Raw genomic sequence first — 27,059 nt, 5'->3', positions numbered from 1 at the left:
ATCTTCACCCCAGGCAAACTTTCTCTGCTAGACTGGAACTTCGTGGAAGGATGCTTCAACTGAGCCATGAAAAATGATTGTGTTTCTCTTGGGGAAGATGCAGCTGAGAGACACATCATTCACTCCAGGAATCTCCACTGATTTGACAGAGCATGACATTTTTGTCATCTCCACAACGTAGCTTCCTGTGGCAAAATCAGCAGGGAATGTATCTTTGAGAAAACGGGAAGCAACCTGTATTTCCATCAAAATTAGTGCACTAATACTTCTTCTTGTTTCTACAAGGAAAGGAGAAGAGTTTTTTTCCTCAAAGCTGATGAAAATCCAAACTTTTGTCAGCTTAGATGAGGGGAAGCTCTCCTGCCTTACTCAAAAGAGAAATAAGGTTGCAGTATCTTCCTCACCTTGGCATGAGTAGTGGTAATATATGTTGGATTTTCTCTGCATCTCTTTCTGCTTCCAATATGAACATGGAGTAGACTATAAGGAGCAGGCTTAGGATCATTGAACCTTCTGGGCAGGAACTGTGCTGTCTTAGCATCAATTTTCCAATGCAACCTCACCAGTTCTTGATTTACCCACCCATGATACCTGTTGTTGAAGATCCTTGTTATCCAGCCAGAGACTCTCCACCCTGTAACTGCTTATGATCTTGTTTTGTCCAAGCCAGACTTAATTTTCTCTTTTCTCTGAATTATGGGCTCTGATACCTGGGAGATGCAAGAGGAAACCAGTTCCCCAAAACTTGTTGGAAATGTAAATCTTCATATTCCCATGAGACAGACCATCCTTGCCATTGGTGTCCAAGAACAATGGGATACTGTAGGTGAACAATGCACACAGACAGTCCCTTTTGTCACCATGAAAGTGTCCTTAGCAGGGAACAAGATTTTCATCAGTCTTTTCCAATAAAATTGCTGTCATATTTACCTGTAAGAAAAAATTATGTAGGAAAGCATAGCCTTTCTACTAGAAAATGGCCTGCTGAGATTCTTTATCATGTGCTGTCCTATTCTCAGTCTGTGATGACAAGGGATGCCATTAAAGATAATGGGAAAAAGTCTTAATCTCAAAAGACTGAGCGAGTTCTCGGTTAACTTTCTGCAAGAGATCTGCCTGCAAAACCCAAGAATCCTCTGAGCTTCACCTACTTCCAGATAACCCATTTGATCTGTTGAAGAAAGCAGGAAATGCTTTTAATGTCTCAAATAACTACCAACCACTCCAACATCTATGAAGTGCCATCATGGAGTGCAATCTCCAGCAGGAAGAACACCAGAAAGGTGGATTAGGAGGAATTATTGTTACTGAAAGTGACAAGTGCTTTTACCTACCAAGTTTAACAAAGAAGAAAGAAACTGAGTACAGAAAACCCTACTGAAAAGGGAGAGAGGCATGAGGGCTCATGGAAGCCCACCACTCTCAGAGCAGCAGGGGCCTGAGAAAGGATGGTAGATCAGGCAACTGAAAGGCTGAGATTAAACACATTTCATTTTCTGTTTCCTTCAGTCACATGTAGCAGACAGATGTGTGGTGTTGCATTGTGTGGGAACTGCTGAAGGTCTTTCCTGGTGGTTTCTCCATTTGTCTCTACTTTCCCCCATCTGTGGTTTTATTTTTTCTTAAATGTGTTCAGTTCCTCAATATTTCTCAGATGATAAAACATCTTCTGAAAAGCTGAGAAATGTTTGTACTTCTTTAGCAGCTTCTAAGCTGTTTCATTGAGACTTAGTTCTCTCTCTCCACTGTGGTAAGTTTCTGTCTCCACTGCTTTTCACCCCTCTTGGTTGGTTTGTTTCTCCTCCAGAGCTCCAGAATCACACCAAGTGATGGAATCACCCACACCTGGTGGCCCCTTCTTTCACGTTCAACACATATGCATTGATTCTGGACATCTGGATATAGGGTTTGGAGGGTTTTTTTCCAAAGCAAGAAAACTCTGCAGGACAGCACAAGTGGGAAGAGAGGTGTTCTTGCTTGGTCAGTTCCTCAAAAGCAGATTTCAGGAACATTACACAGGAATAAGTGTGTATCATTCAAGCTTTCTAGTAGCACTGCTTGTGTCACTGCAGACACAGGGCCTTCACACAGGCTGCCCTCTCTGTGTGTCTTGGATGCCTTCTGACAACCTTCCCAGGGAATTCCTACAGACAGCAGTGTCAGGGTGTGCTTTTTAGTGAAAATGACCATGTGTTGTCCCATGCCATGGGAGCATGAGCTGCTAAGAGGTGAGTTGAAAGCTTTCAGACACATGCACCAACTCCTTTTCATCCCTCTTCTGTGTGTTTCAGACTTGGAAAACTGTGAGGAAGGCTGGACCAAGTTCCAGGGCCATTGCTACAGGCACTTTGAAGAGAGAGAGACTTGGATGGATGCAGAGACCAGATGCCGACAACATCAAGCCCACCTGAGCAGTATCATCACCCCAGAGGAGCAAGAATTTGTGAACAGTGAGTGCTGAGGGCAGCCTAAGACTGAGCATGGATCCAACCACTGGATTCTGACTCTACAGGCAGATTTATCCAGAGCAGTGTAAAAACCACCATTTGCCCCACTGGTGCTCCTATGAATCCTGACAAAGCCTCATCCTTGTATGGGTGCACCCATGCTCATGGCAGTTGAGTGGGGAGGGAGCTGGGCAAACATGAGGTAAGGGAAAAGGGCATCAGGAATATTGACTGGGAGGTAGCTGAATGAACCAGAGGCTCCAGAGCCAGGGACAGCTGAAATGGCAAAGAAATGCCTCCAGCAATGTGTAGGACAGCCATGACTCTTTTCTCTCCCTCCTACTCTTCCAGGTCATGCACAGGACTACCAATGGATTGGCCTCAGTGACAGAGCTGTGGAGAACGACTTCCGCTGGTCTGACGGGCACTCCCTGGTGAGCCTGGAGCCCACGGCACGAGTTGGCACCAGCTTTTCAGGGTGGTGGGAAGGGCCCCATGGCTTACATGTTGAGTGCTTGGGTTGGGCATTGAGTGGAGGCAACCGTAAACTTTGCAGGGCTCAGGGTTTTTCCAAGCCTCTAGAAAAGCTGGTTGGGTTCCAGGCAGCATCACTACAGAAATAACTGGTGTAGGGGCAGTGCTGGCAACCCACGGGCTCAGCTGGAGAGAGGTGTGGGAGAGGTGGGGTGAGGATGAGGGAGGGAGCAGGAGAGACTGGGGCCCAACCTTAGCTGAAGGACTGTCCTCTCTCGGCAGCAATATGAGAACTGGCGGCCCAACCAACCCGATAACTTCTTTTCGGCGGGCGAGGACTGCGTTGTGATGATCTGGCACGAGAAAGGCGAATGGAACGACGTTCCCTGCAACTATCACCTCCCTTTCACCTGCAAGAAAGGAACAGGTCAGCACCCTCTGCCATACTGGCAAGGATGGGGGACTCAGTAGGCGGCTGTGGGTCTGGAGCAGAGTGCCCAGTGCCCAGGAATGTGGGTTTTGTTACTGCAAAGGGTGATCAAAGAGATAGAAGGAATTAGAAACAGAAGTTGGCCAAGGCTCTAGGAGAAAGTTCCATAAGGACTTGAAACTAAATAGGACAAGCTATTGACATTCAACATCCCCAGGCAGAGTCATACCCTGGCTGCAGCATCACTCGCACACACCAGCTCTGTGCCCTCCTACAGACACAGGCAGCTGTTGTGATGCTCAGCTCTCACAGCTGCTCCAGGAGGCAGACCCCTGCTTAATTTCAAATCACAGAATTTCTATATCCCCCTGCCCCTAAGCCTTGTGAACAGAGGGAGTCCAATCTCAAAGGGAGTTAAGGCTTTATTCATGGAAGAGTGACGAGGCTTTGCACGCCCAGCCTGCCCTGGGTGTGAGCTGCCTGCTCAGCCAGGCTGCTGTGCTCTCACTCACTCTCCAGTCTGTGCCCATCTCCCACAGTGGCCTGCGGGGACCCCCCTGCGGTGGAGAATGCCAGGACCTTCGGTCGGAAGAAGGAACGCTACGAAATCAACTCCATGGTGCGGTACCAGTGCGACCAAGGCTACATCCAACGGCACGTGCCCACGATCCGGTGCCAGCCCAACGGGCAGTGGGAGGAGCCACGGATATCCTGCCTAAACCGTACGTCTGGGTCCCTGTACCTTCGGGGTAGGGCCGATGCCTCCCTGCAGCTGGAAGGAGCTGGGAATGCGGGACATCATCTCGGGGTGCAGGATAGCTCTGAGACAGGCAGCAGGGCACACCATGGTTCCCTTGACTTCTTGGAAGTTTCCACGGGAGCCATGGGAGCTGACATCTTCTGGGGCAGGCGTGGACCATGGAGCCTGAATTGCAGGACTGCCCTGCCCTGGATTGCAGGACTGCCCACCAAGGCAGAGTAGGGGCAGCTCCAGAGTCAGGAAAGGGCAACAAGGAGCTTACCAATGGCCCAGGCTACTCAGAGAAGGAAAAATAAATGGCTTCTGAAAGGGTGAGTTTTGGCACAACCTACATCAACAGAGAGAAAAGGATGGAAGAGCTATGGGGCCCTCCAGCCCTTCCCTGGTGTCCCCCTGCCCTGGGAGCAGACAGGAGTCCTGCAGCAGACACAAGCCAAGGCATAGGGCTGGGTTCCTGACTCTCCTTCTGTCAGGCCTCCAGCTGATGGCAGTCAGCCTTCTTCCACTGGTGTCCCAGCCCACTCCCAGGCCTGCCTACACCCCTGTCCCGTCTCTGATTGCCTGCAGCTTCCCAAGAATTTTGTTGGCCTCAGACAAATCACATCTGTCCAGTGGCCTCCTTGCCAGGTTCTGGTCCTGCTGGGCAATTCCAGATAAGGAAGATTAAGCAATGGTCCCACAGCCAGGGAAAGCCGATACAGGCTTAAGGGACAAATCTCTGCCCAGAGAGGAGATGAAAGGAGGAGGGATGAAGGAGGTGTCCAAGGGCGGCTGCCTGGTGCAGACCAAGATGCTGATTCCTTTGGCTCTGCTGTGGGTCTGGAGAGCTGCAGGCTGTTCTTAGCACGGACTGCCAGCGATCAAGAGGCCGGGTCTGCTCCCAGCCAGCTTTTGCTGCTTCCACCAAAACCCTTCTGCAATTTCACACCAGAGCATGCCAGCTTCCAGGGAGACTGGCAGCAAAGATCAGGCAGAAACCTTGTCCCTGCCAGCCAAGCCGGGCTGTTTTCCCTCCTGTGCCCTGAGCACATCCCACTACTAATGAATATGGGGGTTGGGGATGTAGGGATTGATAGGGCAGTGGGTGAGATGGGGACGAGCTGCCCTCCTGGCTGGGCACAGGGAAGGGATGGGACAAGCAGCTGTGGAGATGATGCTCCTGCCCAGGCTCTCGCCGAGCCACAGGCAACTTCTCCCCTGGGTGAAGCAAAGCCGGGGCAGGGCAAGAGAAGGGCCGATTGTGCGTGTGCGGGCGGGCTGGCGCCGGGGCACACGCAGCCGCCCCCGGGCAGCGCTGCCTGCGGCTGCCCGTGTTTTTCCAGGCAGCCAGGGGCCGGGGTGGCCAGCGTGGGACAAGCAGCTTCTCTGTCCCGGCTCCTGCCAACAAGGTGCCTTTTCTTCTCCTCCACAGCCTCCAGCTACCAGCGCAGGCTATACAAGAGGAGCCCCAGGAGCCGGTCGAAAGCCAGCGGCAGCGCCGTGCACAGACGCACCCATTAGAGCGGGGCGAGAGACCGAGGGGAAAGCAAGAAAGAGAGATTTTTAACAGAACAGTTATATTAACAGAGTCGATTTCTTCTTCTTTTTGTTGCTTTTTTGTCATATAAGGAAAAAAAAATTATATTAAAGACAAACCCACCTTTGTGTATATATATACAAAAAAAAATTGTTTTTCCAAGCACCAAAGCAAAACGAATTAGATCTCAGCATTTTTACTAACCGTCCGGTTCCAATTATCTTCATGCCTTTGGGGACAGGGAGGGGGGTGGGTTTGCAAAGGGCAGGGGGTTAAGTTAAATAATAAAGATGATTATTTTTTCCTGATTTTATCCACGAACAATGTAATTATTTCTGTTATTTAATCTCCAGGGTGAACAGCACCTCTTGGGGCTTTATTTTATTTTTTTTTTCCAGAATCCTTCTACTGCTGCAGCACGTCAGGACGGGTGGGGAGGGCTGGGGGGCTGTGGTGGAAGGAGCTGTGGGAGGAGGGAGGCAAGGGGATGCTGAGACCCAGGACACAGGTGCTGGGGACTGTGGCCCCTCTCTGCTTCCCCACTGCCCCCTCTGCAGCACAGCACTCGTCCTGGGACAACGTGCTCTTTCCAGGGGACCGTGCGGGGCACCAGCGTTCCCTGCACCTATTTATATTTTTGAACATATCCTATTTTGAAAGAATGATAAATAATAAAGAAAGCGAAATCGGAATGGGCACTTGGTCAGTGTTGTTTTTTTTATAGGGAAGAGGGATGTCTAGTGGGCTGGGAAGAGAAGGGTCTCCCATGGCAAGGCAAAAAGGAAGGAAGGGGAACCCAAAGAGGGTGCTCCAAGCTACACAGGAATGGCTCAGCCCCAGGCAGCACCTAAGGGACCGTGGAGGTAGGAGGGGTGTCCCAAGCCCTCGCTGAAGAAGGACCCTGGAGTAGGATACTGACCCTCCTTGTTCAGCTCCCAGTTTGGAAGGGGATTAACCCATATGCCTAAAACCCATGACCAGTAGGAACTGCTTCACCTCCCAGCTTTCAGTCCTGACACCCAGAGGGTTAATTAACCCTCACTAATGAGGGAACACAAGGCCCTTGCAGGAGCTGAGCTGAGCCAGCACTAATGAGACATGCTTAGCCAAGGATGAGACAGCCAGGGATCCCCAAATCCTTTCTCCACAGAAGACCTCTCTCTTGTGTTGGGACAGAGATGGGGACACAGCCATGTCACTCCAGGGCTTTCTCCACCATTTTATTAGAAGATGTTCAGAAAAACACATCTTTTCATAGCCAATGCTCAGAGAAGAAGGCACCAGAGTTCAAATGGAGCTCAGGCAAGGGGCACACAGAGATAAGGCACTTGTGCTCCAGCAGGGACAGGCACAATGGCATCCTTCAGCAGGACATGGATGGGGCTGGAAGAGGGGCCAGGATGCAATGGAGATACCTGCTCTCTGCTCTGGCCAAATCCAGCCTTGCCTCGCTCCCTCATGGCCTTGCCTCATGAACTCGGAGGCAGGACCAGCCTGGAAGGGCAGGTGAGTGTCAGTGACAACCTGCCACCGCAGGAAGGGGTCACCACCCATAGGGTGGCACGGCCATGTGGGTTGGCAGCAGCAGATCCCCCCATGGGGATCATCCTTGCATACATCCCACGACAGGGACTGTCCCACACTGCCGAGCTGGCAGCCACCCCAAGCAGCTGCAGGTGCCAGCTGCTGAGCAAGGTGTGGAAAATATAAAGGAAGGAAACAAAACAAAACAAAACAAAAAAGAAACCTCCCCCCATCCCACCTCCCCCCAGTCAGCCCCAAAACAGCCCTTGGAAATGCCCGACACTGGGCACTGGCAGGCTGGAAACATCCTTCATCCAAGAAGGATCCCTCCTGGCTCCTTATCTCTCTCTGTAGCAGAAGACTCCAAACCTGCCCTTGCTGGGGAAGCCGAAGCTGCGGACACCAGGCTCCGCGGGGCCACAATTGGCCCGGGGTGTGACAATGGGGTAGCGGACACTGCCATCTGCCAGCCAGCCGGCATTGCAGCGGTCCAGCCCCACGAACTTCCAGGCGGAGTAGAGCTGCCCCACCCGGGCGATCTCGGCCCCTGCATCCTGGCAGCTCTGCTTGGCCTCCTCCAGCGTCATCCCAGCCAGGCGGTCCAGGTAGAAAACCTCTCCTAGGAGGGAGAGCGGAGCGTGAGAGGGGAGCATCATCCCGAGCATCCCCATCTGGAATGCCTGGAACAACCCCACCCAGGCCAAGTTCTGTGCCCTAAGAGGGAGGGACACACTGCACCTTCCCCAGCATCCCACCCCCACCCCGGGCCCAGAACCCACCTTTGAGCGCGGAGGAGAAGCAGAAGGCATCAAAGCGGTGGAGGTGCCGGTGCCGCGGGCCGTAGCTGCGGATGCCCGGGGCGAGGTGCACGCCCCCGCAGGGCTTGCGGGGCAGGCGGATGGGGTACTGCACCGTGCCATCGGCCAGCCAGCCCGCGTTGCACCAGTCCAGCCCCTCGCTCCACGCCTGGAAGAGCTGGTTAAAGTTGGCGAGGATGGCACCTTGGTCCTGGCACACTTGCTCGGCTTCGTGGAAATTGAGCCTGTACTGCCCGCGGGGAGGCTGGTAGGGGAACACGATGCCTGGAGGCAGATGGGACACTCAGCTGGCTCCGTGGGCAACCCACCCGAACCGAACCCAGCCCCAGCAGGAGCCATAGGGATCCCTGACCCGTGTCAAATTCAGGCTCTGGGACAGGGACCACCTCCATGTGCGGAGACAAGGCTCAGGCATGCAGGGATGGGGTCGCTCTGGACATGCAGGCGCCAGCAGCGAGTTGCCAGCGACATCTGGTGGCACAGGGACACACGGGCTCGGTCCTGGGGACACAAGGACCCCCTCACGGGGACAGCACCTGCACATACAGGGATTCACAGACTATAATGGGGATGCAGGGACCACCACCACGGGGTTGTACAGACCACGGTCCTGGGAACACACAGACAGTGGTCCCTGGGAGGCATGGACCACCCCTGCGGGGATGGAGAACTCGTTGTCATGGAAATGCACGGAACAGGGATACAAAGGTCAGCGTCCTCATGATCCCAGGGGACACATGGACCACCAGCATGGGGATGAATGCTCTGTCGTGGGCATGGATCCCAACAGAACCACGGGCATCACCACTTTGGACACAGTCACAAGGACTGGTAGGGAGAAGTCACTGTGGGAGACAGGGCCAGGGGCCAAGGGGGTGGGGCAGGGACAAGCAATGGGGACATTTCCACAGCTCTGAGCTCCAAAGCAATGTCAGGGCTGAGTCAGGTCCCTCATGACAAATGAGCAAGAGAGGCTGGACGAGTCACCAAGGATCATCACATGGGATGCATTGGGATATCCAGAGCTGGGAGGGGAGGGGACAGCTCCATGTAATGCTGCACAGTGGGAAGATGGGTGGATAAAGGCAGGAAATGCTGCGGCCATAGAGTGACTCCCAACTCTGACTCCAACAGCACCCTTGGTGTCCCAGCTGGGCAGACAGCACTGGGCTCACTCACTCCTGAGGCCAGAGCCAGACAGCCTCAAGCCACTGTTCCATCCGACCCAGCATCCCAGCCCCTTTCTGCCGTGATCAAGCTCCACAACCCCCCTGCCTTGCTGTGTCCCCAAAGGAGAAGGTACCACAGGAAGGCCAGGCTCACTGGCTTGGTGCAGAGGGTCATGTGGTCCCCAGCATGCCCCCACCTTGCAGCCGGAGGTCCACAACGTCGCTCTCGTCCTCCAGCCCATCGATGACCTCGCATCGATATTTGCCATCGTCCTTCAAGCGCACATCGCTGATGACCAGCGAGGCCTCGTGCCGGCTGGCCTCGCCGGCCTGACGCATGTGAGCACGGCCCTTGAAGTCCCCAAAGGCCACGTAGGTCTTGCCAATGGCCACCATCACATCCTGCTCTTTGGTGTAGTCATCCCGCAGCTTGGACCACTTGATGCGGATTTTCCGCTTAGGTCCCAGGTCGGGCTCGTAGCGGTAGTGGCAGGGCAGGGTGACATTGGCACCGTTGTAGCTGTAGACAGGGTCTTTGGAGGCTTCCACCACTAGTTTGGATCCGCTGAAGTAATCCACTGGGAGGAAGAAGGAAGGTGTGACGGGCAGGTCAGGATCCAGGGCTGGGCAGCATCCCCAAATCTTCCCTCCACCCACCACCTCTTCTGCCAAGAGCATCCCCCAGGTATCCCTGAAGCATTCCCACTGCTCCTTTGGGCCCTACATCCCACCAAGTTATGGGTCTCCACCCCATCCAGAGGCAAAGGGGTACTTCAGCCTCCTGTGACAACCTGCCAGCCCCCATTGTCCCCAGTATACCTTTCTCCTGCTCATCACCATTGTCATTCATGATGTGGTTGTAGTAGAAGCCATTGTAGAAGGGGCGGTAGAAGCCACTGGCCAGGTGCAGCAGGGTGGCCTTCAGGAGGAGTGGGAGCAGCAGCATGGCTGGGAAGCAAGCCTGGGCTGAAGAGGGGGAAAGGACTGCTGTGACATCCCCAAATAGCCAGGAGAAAGCCAGCACTGCCTGGCAGTGGTGCCAATCAGACTCCATACCAGGGGTGCAAGGAGAGGGGTGGGAAGAACCAGCAGAGCACCTCCAGCTCCCCTGCCTGCAGGGGAGAGTGCAGGCAACCTGAACCATGCCCCCAGACCCACCCTCCAGCTGGTGCTCCCAGTCCCCTCCATCCTCATCCTCCCACCTGGCTCACACTGCACACCAGCACATTCACTGCTGCTGCCCATTGTGGGGGTGCCCAATGTGGGGAACACCTGGCCCAAGAGCAAGTCAGGGACGGGGCAGCCGGAGAAATGGGATCCCAGGGTGTCTTTCAGACAGGAAGTACTGGGAAAAGGTCACATAGGGGTGCAGGGGGAGAGAAGTGGCTGAGCCCCACCGTAAAGCAGCAAGCTCGGTTTACAAGAGGCAGCCGAGCGTGCAACCCGACCAAGGAGTGCGGGAGAGAGCTCGGGCTGCCTCCACTGCCCCGGCTCCAGACAAAGCCCAGCAGCAGTCATCATCCCGGCCAAGGATCCCCTAGTCCAACCCAGGGCTGCCACTCTGCATCACAGACATGGCTGGCGCCGACCTCATGCAACACATTTGGCTGCCAAAGCATGTCCCATCGGTGGGGGGTAGCCTGGCTAGCCCACGACACCAGAAATGTGCACCCACACAGGGTGCTACCAGCAGAATTGGCTACTTGTGAGCATTCCCGGAGCCGGCAGAGGGGGCCCGGCACCCGGCAAGCCGCCCGCAGACCCCTTCCAACACCGGCGGGGGTCTGACATCTGTGCCCTGCTTAGACAAGGCTCACGAGTGCCTGCAAACACACCCCGGGCCAGGGGGCTGTGGGAGAGCAGATGCTCAAGCCGGAAGGGTCCAAGACGGGGTACGGTGGTGCTCTCCAGGGTCCGGGGCATAAAACCGGCTGCTCTCACCGCAGGTTGCTCAATCCGACTCTCCTCTGCAGTCAGTGCCTCTACTCACCATGGGGTGCAGGCACACTTGTCACCCACTGGGGCCAGCAGAGCCGGTGCCCGAGGGTGCAGGGTGCACCCGCTGGAGCGCCGGCACAGCCCCGGGAGCTGGCACGGCAGCGCGGCGCTGCTGGCACCGGAGCCGCGGGGACACCGCCACGTGCTGCCCACGGCCGCAGGGTGGGCTCGAGGCACGGCAGCTTCACACCTCGGTCTGCAGGGCACCAGCCCTGGTCCCCCTGCACCCCAATGCCTGGTGAGCCCCCCCAGAACCCAGCGTTGCAGTGACGTGCAGTGTGCCCAGTGTTCTCAGCTGCAGCGCCGTGAGCATCGTGCTGCAGCACCCAGCACAGCGATGCCTGGCACCTTTCGCAGTGATGCCCGGCTCCCTCCATGGCAATGCCATCCCCCCCTGCCCTTAGCGGAAAGCAGGGTGCCCATCGCCCCGGGGTGCCAGCCCTCCCTAGTCCCGGCACTGGGGACAAGCCCTACTCACGCTGGTTGCGGGCAGGCTGCAGGCGGGCGTGCAGGCAGGCTGCAGGCAGATGCACTGTGTTTAGGGCTCTTGCAAAGCTGAGAGGAAGCAGCTCGAGGGCCTGCCTCTTAAAGGGAAACACACGCCTTTCCCAACCCCCTGCTCGCAGTCCGGAGCTGGGGTGGGTGCCCCTGGCCCCCTGCCTGCCCACCAGGCCTGTGATAGCCTCACTGTGCATCCATACACTGCCCACATGCTGCCCACACACCATTCACACACCTTATCTGCGGTGTGCCAGCTGCCTGCACTGCCCCCGACTTGGAAGGGACAGCAGTGGAGAGAAATGTGCCCTGTTGGGGCTGGTGGGATCCTGTGATGTCCCAAGCAAAGCCCTGTTGAAGCCAGAGTGCCAGGGAAGAAGAGACATCTCTTGTCCCACATCCCACTGGAGGGCACTGGCCACAGTCTCCAGACAAAGGAGGTGTCCAACACACATGTGGCAGGAGCACTACAGGCACAAGCAGCTCAGGACAGGTGGGCTGTGGCACATGGCACGGAGTGATGTGTGCCAGTGCCTGCCTGCTCTGGAATTCAGGAGGGACAGCTGAGCTGTGGGGTTCAGCCTCTTCAGGGTCTGCTTGATGCTGTGGGGACAAAGCAGAGGTACAGAAACCAGAGTTTTCTCTGGGGTGCCCAGCTGCACCCATCTGTGGGGGCATCATCCCTAAACTTGGGCGATGCCCTCCATGCCAGCTCCCACTGGCACACAGACAGGCAGATACAGCTCCAGGAGGATCGAGTCCTCAGGAAGGGCAGCACGGCGGCGGCACCGCCAGGGGATGCCGGTCAGGGGATAGACAGAAGGGACAAACAGAGGAACCACGATGCGGCGTGTGCCCTGACCCATCGACCCGATGTCCAAGTCCAGTGCGCTGCTTCGCCCCCCACTTTGTTGTTTTACGGCAAGGAAATGAGGCGTGGGGGCCCCGGTCCAGCTCTTGCCGCCGTGCAGGATGGCTTCAAGCCGGAAAGAAAACAAGCCGTGTAAAAATAAACGGCCCGAGGCTGGCTGCGGGGTGAAGGGGGCCAGGAGCCCTTCCCGACAGCGCCCAGCACGGAGCGCCCGGGGTGCGATCCTGCCTGCCCGTCGCCGCCGCGCTGATAGCGAGCAGCCAGCAAGGAAACGGCGTTATCTGCCGCCAGCGCCGGCACGACAGCCCTGCTCCGCGTGGGAAGCCCCGACCAGGGATGGCTGCGGGACCCGGGGTCTGGAGGCACTGCTCTTCCTTATTCTCCTTTTCCCTGCACACGCAGCAGCCCTGCCAGCCCTCCCCGAGGAGGGACGCGGCGGAGCCGGGCTGCCCCGGGACACGGGAGTGTGACGGCCGGGCGCGCCGCCTGCTCGCCTGCCCGGAGCAGCCTGTCCCGCAGCCCACAATGGAGGGACAATTACATCTTCCGGCATGAGGCCACTGCACTGCCTGCATCCTGGCCGAGGGTCCCTGCTACCCCCGGCCCTGCCACTTGGCCGGAGGAGGTGGTGGGATGGTGTCCCAGCTGCATCCTGGCTGTCAGTGTCCTGCTGCTGCTTGCCCAGGTTGTTCTAGTGATCCAGCAATTGGGATGGTTCCCTCCACCCCCGGGCTGTGCAGAAAACAGACAGCCCTGTTAGGGCACGTTGCTCCCTGGCATGGCTATCCCATTGTTCCAGAACCAAGGAACAAGCCCCACAGTGTCCTGCACTGCCTGCACCACAGCACCTGCCAGCAGCCATCCCCTGCCTGGCCTGAGGAGGGGAGCAGCAGCAGGGAAGAGGACAGGGATGACTCCCAGCACCTCTTTTCAGCAACAGCTCCTGCCTCACCTTAGGCGACTCTTGTCTGGACATGGCCAATGATTTCTCCGTCTCCTCCTAGGGAGCAGAGGCATGAGGAAGGATTTGGCCACCAGCAGTCCTTGAGGAAGAAGGGATCTCCTTCATTCCTTCCCACGTCTCACCGTCTTTTTGTTTTCTATTCCCAGAGATGTACCCTGGGTGTGACCACAGGTTTCAGGTTGAGCAAAGCTGTGCAGGGTCAGGGAAGCTCTGACCTGGGAGCACATGTTTAGGGCACGTGTCTAGGGCTGGCTGAGCATTTGGCTGAATGGGAGCCGTAAAAGTGTCATCCTCATCTTCCCCACCTCAAAGCCAGCGCCTGACAGCTCTGCTGTGGCCTCACCAGAGATTTGTCCATGAAATGCTGCTTGCACAGGATTATTTCAGCAGGAACACTCACATTCCTGGTGGGATGGAGGAGCCTGTGATCTGTGCTGGGCTTTCCGGGTGGTGGTGAGAGGATGCTCTCCCCGACGGCTGCTTCCTGAGGAGCCAGCTCCCAGCAGCTGGCAGCAGTCAGCAGGGTGCCGCAGCGTGCCGGCCATCCCGGCCTTCCTGCTGTCCCAACAACCCAGCTGCATCCAGGAAGAGCGTCCAAGGGATAGGGACAAGCCATGAGGGGCTGTGCGTGGTGGGGAGGGCACTCTGGCTCTCCCAGTCCCCCCATCCTGCGGCTCTGGGGGATGAAGAAAATGCCATAAGGCTGGGAAAGGGCTCAGAATCCGTCAGAGGGGCTTGGGGAGTAGCAATGGGCAGGGGGAAGCAGCAGTCGGGGGCTGAGGATGCATGCCCCGCTCTGATGTGCAGCATCTGCTCCCGTCACCCTCCTCGTGGAGCCTCTGCCGTATCCCTGGCTCACGGCTGTCTTGGCTGGACTCGAAGCGAACTGCTCTTATCTCTGCCTCAGCTTCCCGATGATAAGGGTGGCATGTCTGGAGGTGAACTGGGCAGACTGTCCCCCCTGTCCCAGGCTCTAACTGTGGCTGCTATTTGTCACCAAGCAGCTGCAGCCACAGCCACAATGAATTCAGCCCAGTCTTTGCAAGCAGATCCCCAGCTCCTCTGATGCCCATGGCTGGCACTCCCAGGACAAGGCAAGAGCCCGCCTCCCATAGGCAAGGCCCAAGGAGGAGATGCCTGGCTGAGCAGGGCACTGCTGGCCACAGGGAGGTGCAGGAAGATTGTCCAGAACTGCAGGGACAGAGGGCTGTGGTAAGACATAGGTGACACTTGGCTATTCATGCCAGCTTCAGGGGTCCCTGCCCAGTGTGGCAGATTCTGGACAAGAGCAAAACTCCTCTGTCCTGTTCACCACAATGCCCCCTCCCTGGGGGCACGTCCTCAGGGCAGGCAGATCCTGCTCCAGCAGCATCCATGCCCCAGCCCTCCCCAAGAGGGCTCTGTTGGGAACATCCCCACAGGCAGCCCTTGCAAAATTCACAGCTCCCTCCAGCCCTGGGAGCGTGCTTGGGTGTAAGAGCTGATCCAGCTCCAAGCTGGGGGATTTGCTCCAGGATCAAAGCCAAAGGAGGAGACACAGGGTGTGGGGTGCTGATAGAGGCTTCCCCTCCCCAAGTCTCATCCCGCCGCGCCTGGCCAGCTGTGAGCAGTCTCCAGCAGCTGCGACAGGGTGGAGACAGTGGGAAGGATGCACACAAAGCCCTGAGATACCCTGTTTTTCAGGCAGGGAAGGGAGCTAGGAGGGTCTGTGAAGGCAGGAGAGGTGCAGGGCCAGCACAGCAGCCGGCCACCCCATAGGATGGAAGAGTCGAGGGGCTCAGAGGGAATCCAGGAGGATCACCAGACCAACCAGGCTTTGGGAAATGGCCTTTGGGGAGGCACACAGCAGACAAGCCGACACCCCCAAAAGTTTCAGCTGGTTTTAATACTGTCAGAGACACCCCAGAGTGGGGCCATTGCTGCCATCCCACTCGGGCTCCCTCAGCCCTTGCCAAAGCAAACCCACTGCCAGCCCAGCCCCACGGCTGCTTCACTTCCCGGCAGGCAGGGGAAGCATCGCTACCAGCCCAGGACAGCCTGCCCGTGCTCCCACCTGGGACTCACTCATCTCCTACTGCTAATCCCGAGGGCTCGAGCATTGCAAGAGGCTCCCCTCCACCCCATGTACAGGGAAAAAAATCAGGTTACAAAAAGGATCATGGCACGGCTCTCTGCCCACTGCATTTGGAGGGTTTAATTACCACCTTTCCCATCTTTTCTTCGTATCCTTCTGGCTACAAACCAACTCTCCCCACTACCAGATCGTAGTTCCCCTGGTCACCACTGGGCTCTGAGGACAAGGGACAGCCAGGCACGCCAAACTGCAGTAAGCTGGGGATGATGGCAATGCTGAGACTTGAGAGGCTGCTGGAGCTGGCATCCCAGAAAAGGGAATGTGTAGTGCCTGCCAAAATGCCTGCTGTGGTGCCTGCCAGAGTACCCAGCAGGTAAAGCCACCATCACTGGGGATCTGGTGCCTCTTGACAGGAGTCATCTCATCACTCCACTCGCACTATGTGGTGCTGACATCGCAGGCAAGGAGACTCAGGGCCTGGCAAAATGGGCAGGGGACAACAGCTGAGACTTTTCAGAGGATTTTCACAGCCCCTGCTTGCAGACAAGCAGGGAGGAGGAGGGACATTGGAAGCTGTAAGCCAGGGGAGCCTGCCCTAAGACCCTGAAAGCAGCTGAGCCCCAAGACACAGTTCAGGCAAGGGACTGCCACTGGCTGCAGCCTCTCTGCTGGAAGCAGAAGCAACAAGGAGAAAAGGCTTAGCTGAGAAGATAAAGCCAAGCCCTGGTTGCAGGACAGGGTCCCCCAGCAAGGCCTCATTTGCAGGATGGTGTCCCCAAGAAAGCCCCAAGTTGCAGGAGGAGGTCTCAACCCTGGCTGGAGCAGCAAGAGGGCAGGAGCCATCCCCACATCCCACCTGCAAGGGTCCCGTAAAGTGCAGTGCTGCAGCCCCAGCACCGACGCGGGGCAGGGGAGCCCTCTTGGCCGCCTCCTGAGTGTGGGGACATGGAGAGGGGGGTGTGAGGTCAGAGCAGGAGTGGGCAGGGGCAGGCAGGGTGCAGGCTGGGCAGCGGGGAAGAGCAGCCCCGTCCTTCTTCCCCGTGCCTACTCATCGCAGCCCAGCAGCTCCACGCGCAGGGTGATGCGGTTGTTCCAGGCCACGGGCAGGATGCGGACATAGCGGGCATAGAAGGGCACATCGAACACGTTCTTCTTGTGTGAGTAGTTGTCATTGTTGCCATGGAAGATCTAGAGGAGAAAGGTGGGTATCAGTGCTGCCAGGACCCCAGGGCAGCAGTCACAGCTTCATTTGACAGAGTTCAAGAAGCCTTTGGACAACACTCTCAGGCACATGGTGTGACTCTTGGGGTGCCCTGTGCAGGGCCAGGAGTTGGACTCAATGACCCTTGTGGGTACCTTCCAACTCAGCATATTTTTGTGATTCTGTGACCTCAGCCCTCCCCCCCTCATCCTTCCCCACCATGGCATGCCTGAGCCCTGGGAAATCACCTTGCCCTCCCCACACCCACCTTGGTGCTGTTTGTCTGGGCATCCCGGTACAGGGTCCAGGACGTGCCGTTGTCACTGTAGGCCACCTTGTAAGCTGCCACATACTGGATGTGCCCAAAGTCACGGGCTCCTTGTGTGATGATGCCTGTCACCTTCTTCTGGTCCCGGAGGTCAATCTGGCAGAGACAAGGCTCGTCACAGCTCCTTGCAGGAGCAGTGCTCCCACCCTACAACACCCTTCATGCTCCAGAGGCAGCCAGGAAGAGCTGACCCTCGGGGGTCAAGAATGGAGAAAAACACCACTTGACCCCCATGCCAATGCCAGACAAATCATAAAACATGACTCTGAAATATTTGATCCTTCAACACTCACAGCATCCCTCAAAGCAACCAAAAGTGGGTGCAAACCCATCTCAGCTCCCATGCCCACCCCTGCCACCTCCACATTTTTTCCTGGAAACACCAGTGTGAGAAGGACAGCAAAAAACCTCAACTGAAAAAAATACAGGATTCACAGAGGAAATGCATTTCCACTGGAAAGTAATTCTGGCTGAGAAAATATGCAGTTCAACACAATCTGACATTTGGGTTCTAAGTGAGACGGTTTCTATTCTCTTTACTCTGCCACACTGTGTTTACTGCTGCTGGCATGTTACAGGGTAAACCACCAAAGGAGCTGAAAGCCTCATTAATTTAGTTCTGTTTTCATGCTCATAGAGGGCAATTCCAGCTATACAATACATATAAATCCTGAGTGTACATGTAAATCTATACACACATACACAAACAGGCAGCCTGTGGTGCAACAGCCCAACTCAGCGTGTCATCCTGACCCCGTCATCAGCCAATGCCTCGATAAGCTGGTTTATTTGGAGTTGTAAGACAGCTGCTTTTAATCATTTCCCAAATATAAAGCGGGACAAATATCTAAACTGCCTTGTCCTATTATGTCATGGAATCATGTGAAAAGTACAAAAACAGGGGAGCAAAGGAAACTGAGAAGGAAATTTCAAAACTATTTGTTTCTATTCCAGACTGGGAAGAGAAAAGCAAGCCTGATTTTTTTCCTGCAAAACAGAAACATGGTGTTCTGGGCAGCCAGAGGCTGTTGGGACGGTCACTCCAGGCTGGGATGGCATTTCCTTAGGGGGTGAGACAGAACTGGGGTGCTGCAGGCTTGATGCACCCCACAGGAAGCTGCAGATACGGCACCACCTTGTTCCTATGAGCACTGACTCTGACCCAGAGCTCCAGGACTGCTGTTAAAACCGGTGGCTGTGGTCCCATCCTGACCTGCCCCTGTGATCCCTGCTCAGGGAGAGCATTGCTGGACTTTGTGACCCACAACAAGGCTCTGGTCACACCAACCCAGCTGTTCCAGCTACCCTGAAAAAGGAGATGGCCCTAGGCACAGCTGGAGGAGCTGGAGGAGACATGAGTGAATCATGATTTTAAAGGGTTAAGATTTTAGCTGAGGGTTAGAACTAATTCATATTGAAGTTAGATACACCAACAATAGGTTAATGATTATTAGATGCTTAAGTTAAAGCTAATTGTTATATTATGAGCTCATTTGTAGAAGGAAGTGGAGCAAGTAAACCATTATAGGAACATACCAAATATGAGACCACCGACCCAATTCAAGAGAAGAATTGCGCACGCGTGAAGGACTAAAAACCTCATTTTGATACAAAGCAGGGATGGGAGGTGCTGGGGTTATGCACATGTATTATTTTGGGAAATAAATAGAAGGTAAAAATCCTTGTGTGGTGCGGTCACACATTTCAGGGACAATCCCCACAGTGCTGCCCACCGGCATAATAAACATACCACTTTCCAACTTTGACTAGTTAGAGAGTCTTTGTCCGTGATTTTCTGTTTGAACGATTCATGAGGTTACAGAGACCAGAGACCCACCTGCAGCCACTCGGACTGGTCGTTCTTCAGGGCTGTCCAGGCGTTGGTTTTGCCCGTCATGTCCAAGCGAGCGTAATGAGGGTGCCAGGCAAAGGCATCGATGCCCCAGGTCTTGAAGACACTGGAGGCTGTGATCTGCTGGTCGGAGATGAGGTGGGATTTCATGCCCAGAGGCTCCGAGCAACCTGCCGTGTTGAAATACACTGTAACACAACAGTTTACACGGGCAGTGAAAAGGAAAGAGACAACAGCACCGCTGCAAGCAAAACCCCGCAGACCTGTCAGAAGCCATCCCCACACTCTTATTCCACTGCCCAGAGCAGCACCAGGGCCAGGCAGGGAAATGCGCAGAGCTGTCTTTTCCCGGGATTTTTAGCTCCCAGCTATTCCCTGGCTCACAGTGCCTCCTGCTGCAGGGATGAGTAGATGTCCCCACAGCACAGCACAGCCCAGCCCAGGCCTGGAATACAGAAAGCTCTGGCAGGAAGCAGAGAAGGATGTGGAAAGAGCAACGCAAAGATATCCCCAGCCAAAAGCACGGATGGCATCGCACCCACGCAGCAGCAGGACAGGCCCCAAGCCCCCACAACATCCCACTCCCACACTGACACACGAGTCCCACTCAGTTCCCAGGGATGTGCTGCACGGCAGGAATGCAGGAGGCACAGGGAAAGGGCTCAGACTGATGATCCTTTACATTTCCCAGAGGACTTTGATCCTCTGCTGCTTTTCAAGCTCTCCAGCAGGAAAAGCAGTGGGATCACAGCTCAGATGGGGAGGGGGCACAGTAAAAACCCCTGGCTTGGGAAGGTGTTAGCAGCGTGAGAATGCAGCTCGAGCTGGCTGAGCCGATGGGATTAACAGCTTGTGCTTCCCAAACGCACCCCTGGGTATTCCCAGGCATCAGCGTGAGCAAAAACAAGCATCGCCAAATCCCTTGTCCAGAGGGATCAGAAGCAGGCCAAGGGGTGATGCCCTGCCCCATGTCACCCCCTGCCCTGCAGCCCCCGGGAGGGGACGGCACCGGCATTTACCGTTCATCTCGCAGCCGATGAGCTCGAAGCGCAGCGTGCAGGCGCGGCGGCACATCACGGGGTAGATGCGGATGAACTGGGCCGTGATGGGAGGGTTGAACATGTTGGTCTGCATGGTGCCATAGTCCACGTTACCCTCAAAAACCTGCAACAGTGACCAGGCCTCAGTGCCCCAGCTCTCCCACAGTTTCCTGCAGCAAATCCTTTGCACAGCAGACAGAGAGATCTCGGCACTGCCAATGGCAAAAGAGCACAGAGGGGGAAGCTGGGCTCTGTTTTTGTGCCCCGGAACAGTGCAGGACCTTGGAGGAGCTCCAACACTCTCAACAGAGCTTTGCAACATTCCCTGCTTCATTCTCACCCCCACAGAGCCACACAAGCAGCAACACCCACTCCCACTACCACGATGCTCCTCAAATCATGACAAGCACAGAGGTGGCTCGTTTCTTTCTTTTTAACATAATAAATAGAATCAAATTGTCTTTCATGCACTTTTTCCACTGCTGCAGAAACAAGGGGAATTTTTCTATTTTTTTAAAGCAAAGCAGATACTCCCAACCATTCCCTGGATGCTCAGAAAGCCAGCAGGAGACACTTGCCATAAAGAACTGCAAGTGGAGAGCGTGGAAATCTGTAAGTCACTTTGAGAGACACTCTGTCAGCTGGTGCTTGCTGCAGATACAACACCGAGCTACCCAAGCTGCTCAGTAGCACTCCCAGACCAAGCCCAGTTCCCACAGGGTGTCAGTGGTAAAGATACTATCTGAATGACCTAAATCAGGCCTGCTGCTTCTTTGGTTATGCTTATTATGGTCAATTAAACAGAGGCAGGGAGCATTGCTTGGCACTGGAACCGCCTGTGCCATCTCGCTGCTAGGAGAGTTCCCATCAGTTCCCAATGCAGCTTTGCCCCAGGTCAAAAGCACTTTCCCACGCACAGGGATGCAGCTCACAGCCACTTCAGCACCCACAGCACCACTGGATGGGGGGAGCTGGGACACCCCCTATACAGAGCATCGCAGCCCACCTTGTCCACGTCCTTCTTCTCATCCTTGAAGAAGGTGAATTCCCGCCCGTCCAGGCTGTAGGCGACTTTGTAGGCGCGGACAAACTCCTGCTGCCCCACGCGGCGCGCGCCCTGCGTGATGATCCCGCTCAGCCGCATCTTCCGCAGCAGGTTGGCCTGTGGAGGATAGAAGAGGATGAGTGGGGTGCAGTGAGGATGGGGTGCACAGCTCTTGCACCCACTAGGACCACCAAGTCTGGGTGGGAGGGTGGGCACTGGGACAAGGAAAGGGGCTGCCCATGGCACTGGAGCTCCCTTGGGGAGGAAGCAGTCCATCCCTCCAGCCTTGCATCCCAAGGTGGGCAGAGCAAGGGGAATCATGAACCCATGTCCCACCTTCCTCCAATGGATTTGCCTCCTCCAGGCACACCCTAAGATACCCCTGGTGGCAGCTTGATGCAGCAGTTTAGCCCCACGCTTGCCACCAGGAGCAGTGAAATCCTGTGACAGCAGCACTGCAAGACCAGCCATGGCTGCTGGGGCTGCTCTCTGTGCTGGCATTCCACTCCTGCCACAGGTACCTGGATCCAGGGGCTCTTATCGTAGTTGCTGGAAGTCCAGGCATTGACGATGCCGTGGTTGTTGAGGCGGGCGAGCTCTGGCCCCCAGCGCTGGAGGCCAAGGAAGCCGTAATAGACAGAGGATGCTGAGAGCTGGGCATCAGAGATGGCTCCTCCTTCCATGCCCAGGAGCACAGCACAGCCTGGGGGCAGAGGGGAGATCAGGATCAGAGAGAGACACTAACCAGGGAGCAGAACTAGGGGTCATCTGTTTCTTGTCTGGGGGCAGAACAGGAGAGGGAGGCCAGCCCTAGGGTCTGGCTGTCCCCAGGGTGTCCTCTCCTCCTCATCCCTCAGCCAAAACCACACCATCCATCAGTCCCCCTCACAGCACAGAGGTCTGGGGCACTCCAGAGAGGAGAAAGCACCTTCTTGAGGATGTTCCCTCCATTAGGACCAGGCCTGCTGGCATCAAGGGTAGCCACAGCTGCCCTCCAGATCCCCTAAATCAGCTGGTGAGATCCCTCCTGGCAATGAGGGACAGACAGTAGGGAACAGGAGGGAAAGGGAATTCAGTACAGTTGGTGCCAAAGACTTACGGACGTGGCAGGTCTTCCCCAAAAATGGAGAAGGACACTTGCAGGTGTAGTCACCATCCAGGTCCAGGCAGGTGCCTCCATTTTTACAAGGCTGGGAGGAGCACTCGTTCTTGTCTAGGAGAGAGAGAGGAGGAGCTCAGAAGGCAATTCCAAAACCAGTCCTGGAGAGGAGACCCCTCCTTCAGCACAGCAAGAAGAGGGAGAGGCATCCCCTAAACAAGGGCCATGGCAGGGTCCATGAAGAGAGGGTGGCACAAACTGAAGCTCTAACCCAAGGACCCGTCTATGCTGTGTCCCCACTGAGTGCAGCCATGCAGGTGCACCAGGACACACAGTCACATCAAGGCTGGGAACCTGCATGGAGCAGGCTGAGCCTTGAGGCACCCCTTGTGTTATTAGTTGAGGCACCAAGTCCCTCCAGAGATGCAGAGCAACGTTGAGACATAACCTGTCCCCACACCATGATCCTTCCCTCCACCCTGCAAGCTCCAAAACAGCCTGGTGCCCCACACAGTCACAGCTGCTCACATCCCCTAGTTGTCACCCAAGGGGTCCCCAGGCTCTCAGTGGACAAGCTTCCCCCACCTGCCCCCCTGCTGTACTCACTGTTCTGGCAGTGCACCCCATCGTACCCCGCAGGGCACTTGCAGATGTAGTCGGTGAAGACGTCGCCCCGGTTTGGGACCAGCTGGCACTCACCATTGTTGTGGCAAGGATTAGGGTGGCAGGGCCCTGGGGAAGGGGAAAAACAACTGTAATATAGGCGCAGGTGGAAAATAAGAGCATCCAGTGAGCTTCCACTCCCCACACACATTGCATTACCCCCAAGTGCATCCCATCACCATATACTCAGATCTGTGCTCTATGTGTCCATCAGCCATCAGAAGGGCTGAACCCCAGGGCCAGTGGTGCAGGGCCAGGACAAGGGCACACTAACTATTAGCAAGGCTCCTGGCTGACAGGGAGCACCTGGGAAAGGGTCAGCTCCTCACCTTTCTCTGTCTCATTGCAGTCAATCCCAACATAGCCCTCAGGGCAGATGCAGAAGAAGGGGGCCTCATTAATCCCAGTCAGGCAGGTGCCCCCATTCTGACAGTGGTTCACGTCGCAGAAGTCACCTGGAAGTAAAGCCAGGTGTCACTGCAAGCCATCCCTAAGGCACCAATCCACCAGAGCCCCATGCACACGAAGGCACCCCAGCCCAACAGCAGGAACTGGTCTGCTGCAAATCCCACAGGGAAGGGAGCACCTGGCAGGGACAGGCTGCTGGACCTTGCAGAGGGCTGCTGGCATTCAAAAGCAGTGGTTGAGACTGGGAGCATAACCAGCAGCAAGGACTTGCCTTGCACTGACACATTAAAAAAGAGGTTGAACAGATGCTATATGACAAAATGAAGGCAGGGGAAACCCAGGTTTGGGGGCATTAAATGTTTTTGACACTTGGCTGGGAAATGTGAGTGACCAGGCTGGGGCTCACTCAGGCACGAGAAGGACAGAATGATTAAAGGGAATGGGGCTGGTGCTGTTGCTGGGTTTTGCTAAGGTAAGTTTGTACTTGTAAGAACACACAAAAAAAAAAAAAATCATTGTAGGGGGAGCTCGCATTCCTCAGTTCCCAGATGCTGGAGTCAGGCAGGGAGGAAGCACAAGGTCCATCTCTGCAGGACGCCTGCCAGACCTCCATCATTCTCCAAGCAGCTCCCACAAGGCAGCCCTGGCTCACAGGCAGGTTCCCCCAGGGAGCTGGTGGGGCTGCACCATCTTCCCTGCCTGTTCATCCATCTCCAGCATCTGCCACGGTGTAGGGTTTATGTGGCAAGGTGGTGGTGGCAGGGGGCTGCAAAGGTGGCTCAGCAAGAAGACAACAGGAGCTGCTCCCATGCTGGAGACAGCCACTCCCAGCCGATGCCAAAACAAACCCTCTGCTGCTCAAAGATGGTGCCTACCAGCACAGCTTCTGTGATAATATATCCAAGATAAAATAACAAACACTGTGCAGCAGCTGTAGAAGAGGAGTGAGAAAAAAATGAGAGACACAGCCCTGCAAACACCCCCGGCAGAGAATAAGGAGGGAAAGAAAGTGATCCAGGTGCAGGAACAGGGATTCTACTGCAGCCCATGGAGAAGACCTGTCTCCCTGAAGCCTGTGGAGGACCACAGGGGAGCAGATATCCACACTGCAGCCCACAGACAACTCCAGGCTGGAGCAGTCTCTTCCTCATGGACTGTATCTCATGGAAAGGACCCACACCAGAGCAGTTAATGAATAACTGCAGCCCATGAAAATGACCCACTCTGGATCTTTTCCTTCTTTTCCCCACCCTGTCCTGTTGAGGAGGGAAGTGAATGATGTCAACCCACTGCACCCTCCAACCTTCTAAGCTCCATTGCAGGGCTGAATCAGATTGCAAGAGCTGGGCTGAAGTTCCTTCCACCCTCAATTTATTCTGCCTAAAAGCCGCAAGGCAGCAACATTCCATAAACCTAGACCAGATTTCCACAGGACTGGTTGAAAGCATCAGTAACTCCTTGTCAAACAGGACAGCACATCCCTTGATGCCAGGCATTTCTCTGCTACGCTGCAGAAGTCAGAACAAGGACTGAACCCAGGTGGAGACCTAGGAATAACCCTTCACTACCTGCATGACCTGGAGAAGGTGGAAGTTGATGAGCTGTGGGCTCACTGCCCAGATGAACACCAAACAACGCAGCTCTCATTTGCCTAAGCTACTACTCAGTGAGCTCCTACTCATTAGTCCTTTAATAGCAGGACCTTCGAGTTAATCCTTCTCTTCCTGACGCTCCACATGTGTAAGGTACAGGCTGGTGGCAGGCAGGCCAGTGTCAGGTGGAGGTTTCCGTAAGGATGTAAGGATGCTGTAGCTCCCTTAGCCCAGCCTCAGGAGGCAGAAAAACTTGGGCACCAGTTCAAGTCACTGCCTGTGCTGCCCAGCCTGCTCTGCATGACCTCATGCTCCATCAATGCGCTGCCATGAGCTACAGCATGGGAGGAGAGGGCTCCTGCTGATAAGTGGGGATGCCTTTGCTCCACACCCCTCCACCCCTCCGCAGGTCTTGGGCACATCCATCCACCCCCATCCCACGGATCTCTCCCAGCAGCCAGTCAAGGCTATGCAGACCGAGCTACTTCTGCTCAACAGTGGGAGATGGCTGATTCCCCAAACACAGAGTGTCAAGGAACGGATGCTCCCCAGCATCAGTGTTGCCTCCAGCACAGGAGTGTCTGGGGTGTGACATGGCAGCAAAGCAGCAAGGTCTCCTCCCATGGGTGGGACAGGAGTGGTTCAAGTTTTATACTTCACTTATTGCAAGTAACTGGACTCCCTTTTATCCCCTCCCAGGAATAATCCCTTACATGGTGGGTGTTGGTAGCCATCCCCCTGCCTAGCAGTGAGGCACACAGGTCACTTTTTCCACTGTAGCAAGCAGTTTTGGATGCTCCTGTTTCTGGACTGTTTCAGGCCTCGTTTCATAGCTGTTCAGCATCTCCATCCTCCACACACACATTTTTCTCCAGTCAAGGACAGAGCTGTCACAGCCTGAACGCTCAGGAACCAAGGCAACAAAGATCAACCACTGCTTTTGGAAATGTTTGCTTATATGAGCCCACAGGCTGGCTGGGAGGCAAAAATAACATCCTCCGAATACTGGGACAGCTCATCCCAGCGGGGCTGGGGGAAGTCAGGTCTCGGGAGGGCAAAAAAGGCACCTCAGCCATCCAGGGAGAGCAAACATAAACAGAGCCTTCCTCACCCCTTCCTGCTGCCCTTTGTCCCTGACCGGGAGCCTGCACTAAGGCTTTGCTCCCCTTTTCCCTGGTCTCCTCCATCCCTTTCGGAGCCAAGCCCCCAGACATGATCCACGGGGTTACGATGAAGCTGCTAGTCCCCGGGGTTGCCCTGGCCAGGCCAGCTGGGCGCGTACCAGGCGGTCCCAGGGACGCTGTTTACATTGCACGGTTATCTGAAAGCACAGGACAGCCCGGCTGAGAGACTCCCGCCTCGGAAGAAGGGACGGGGCCGTGGACCCGAGATCCTCCGCTCCGGCAGCAGCAGCCCTGGGGCTGCACGCCCTCTCACTCGCACTGCGTGCCGTGCAACCCGCACCGCAGCCTGGACCCAGTCACCCTGCACCCCCAGGTCCTCTCGCTACACGTCCCGGATCCCCGGCACCGCGGATCCCTGGCATCTCGGGGTCCCCTACATACCAGACAACCCCTACACACACCCCTACACCCCGGACAACCCCTGCACCCCGGATCCCTCGCACTCCACATCCCCAGCATTCCGGGCTCCCCTGTATTCTGGATCCCCTGAAACTCACCCTGTCCAGCACCGCGGATCCCCTGCACACCAGGCAACCCCGCACTCCAGACTCTCTGCACTCTGGCTGCCCTGCGCCTCGGACTGCCCTGCACCCCGGAATCCTGCACACCGGACAACCCTGCACTCCAAATCCCTACCGCTCGGATCCACAGCATTCCAGCCTCTACCCAGGTTTCCCTGCACACCGGATCCCCTGAGCCCTGGCTCCCCGGCACCCCAGATCCCTGGAATCCCGGCTCCCCGGCACTCCTGATCCCCGGTTCCCCGTCACCCCCGTTCTCCGGCACTCCGTCTCCCCGGCACTCACCGGACACGAGCAGCAGCAGCGGGAACGCCACCGCCACGGCGAGCAGCGCCCTAAACAACCTCGCCGCCCCCATGCTGCGTCCCGAGCCGCGCCGTGCGCTCCCCCCCGGGCCGCTCCGCTGCGCTCGGCTCCGCTCGGCTCGGCTCCGCCGCGGGGCTCGGGGCGGGCAGTGACTCAGCCCGGCCCGGCGCGGCCCCACGTGCTCCGCCGCCCGCCCCCGGGGCGGGACCGGCCCCGCCGGCGGGGAACGGCCCGGCCGAGGGTCCGCGCCCCCGGGGTGCGGGCAGCACGGGGGTAC

General features: G+C 56.1%; 3 protein-coding genes across 5 annotated transcripts in view; 1 reads left to right on the top strand and 2 right to left on the bottom strand.

Moving 5' to 3' along the window:
* ACAN (aggrecan) overlaps window positions 1-5,874 on the top strand; it is a 46,553-nt gene extending 40,679 nt beyond the window's left edge. For both annotated transcript variants that reach the window (XM_053955086.1, XM_053955085.1), the window contains 5 exons: window positions 2,292-2,450; window positions 2,799-2,881; window positions 3,204-3,348; window positions 3,891-4,073; window positions 5,523-5,874. In XM_053955086.1, the coding sequence (XP_053811061.1) occupies window positions 2,292-2,450; window positions 2,799-2,881; window positions 3,204-3,348; window positions 3,891-4,073; window positions 5,523-5,611 (659 nt within the window). In that variant the 3' untranslated portion in view covers window positions 5,612-5,874. The remainder of the gene's footprint in view (window positions 1-2,291; window positions 2,451-2,798; window positions 2,882-3,203; window positions 3,349-3,890; window positions 4,074-5,522) is intronic.
* Window positions 5,875-6,553: 679 nt separating this feature from the next.
* Window positions 6,554-11,664, bottom strand: HAPLN3 (hyaluronan and proteoglycan link protein 3). The gene is made up of 5 exons (XM_053954758.1): window positions 11,615-11,664; window positions 9,958-10,104; window positions 9,336-9,716; window positions 7,931-8,233; window positions 6,554-7,770 (listed from the first exon to the last, which is right to left on the bottom strand). Exons 2-5 carry the CDS (start codon window positions 10,082-10,084, stop codon window positions 7,490-7,492), a joined length of 1,092 nt encoding a protein of 363 aa, XP_053810733.1. The 5' UTR covers window positions 10,085-10,104; window positions 11,615-11,664; the 3' UTR covers window positions 6,554-7,489.
* A 3,671-nt stretch (window positions 11,665-15,335) lies between these two features.
* On the bottom strand, window positions 15,336-26,942 carry MFGE8 (milk fat globule EGF and factor V/VIII domain containing). 2 transcript variants are annotated; one of them, XM_053955101.1, is made up of 10 exons: window positions 26,762-26,942; window positions 23,101-23,226; window positions 22,715-22,840; window positions 22,109-22,222; window positions 21,531-21,712; window positions 20,971-21,126; window positions 19,944-20,088; window positions 18,910-19,112; window positions 17,013-17,168; window positions 15,336-16,731 (listed from the first exon to the last, which is right to left on the bottom strand). In XM_053955101.1, the coding sequence occupies exons 1-10, from the start codon at window positions 26,832-26,834 to the stop codon at window positions 16,588-16,590; spliced, it is 1,425 nt and encodes a 474-aa protein (XP_053811076.1). In that variant the 5' UTR covers window positions 26,835-26,942; the 3' UTR covers window positions 15,336-16,587. The 2 variants fall into 2 exon arrangements, with proteins under 2 accessions (XP_053811076.1, XP_053811077.1); XM_053955102.1 differs by having other exon boundaries at window positions 18,910-19,094.
* Between the last annotated feature and the right edge of the window lie 117 nt (window positions 26,943-27,059).

This window comes from Vidua chalybeata, chromosome 13 (assembly GCF_026979565.1).
Source record: "Vidua chalybeata isolate OUT-0048 chromosome 13, bVidCha1 merged haplotype, whole genome shotgun sequence".
NCBI classification, from domain to species: Eukaryota; Metazoa; Chordata; class Aves; order Passeriformes; family Viduidae; genus Vidua; species Vidua chalybeata.
Note: the sequence above shows the minus strand (reverse complement) of the source record. Positions and strands in the feature narration are given on the sequence as shown.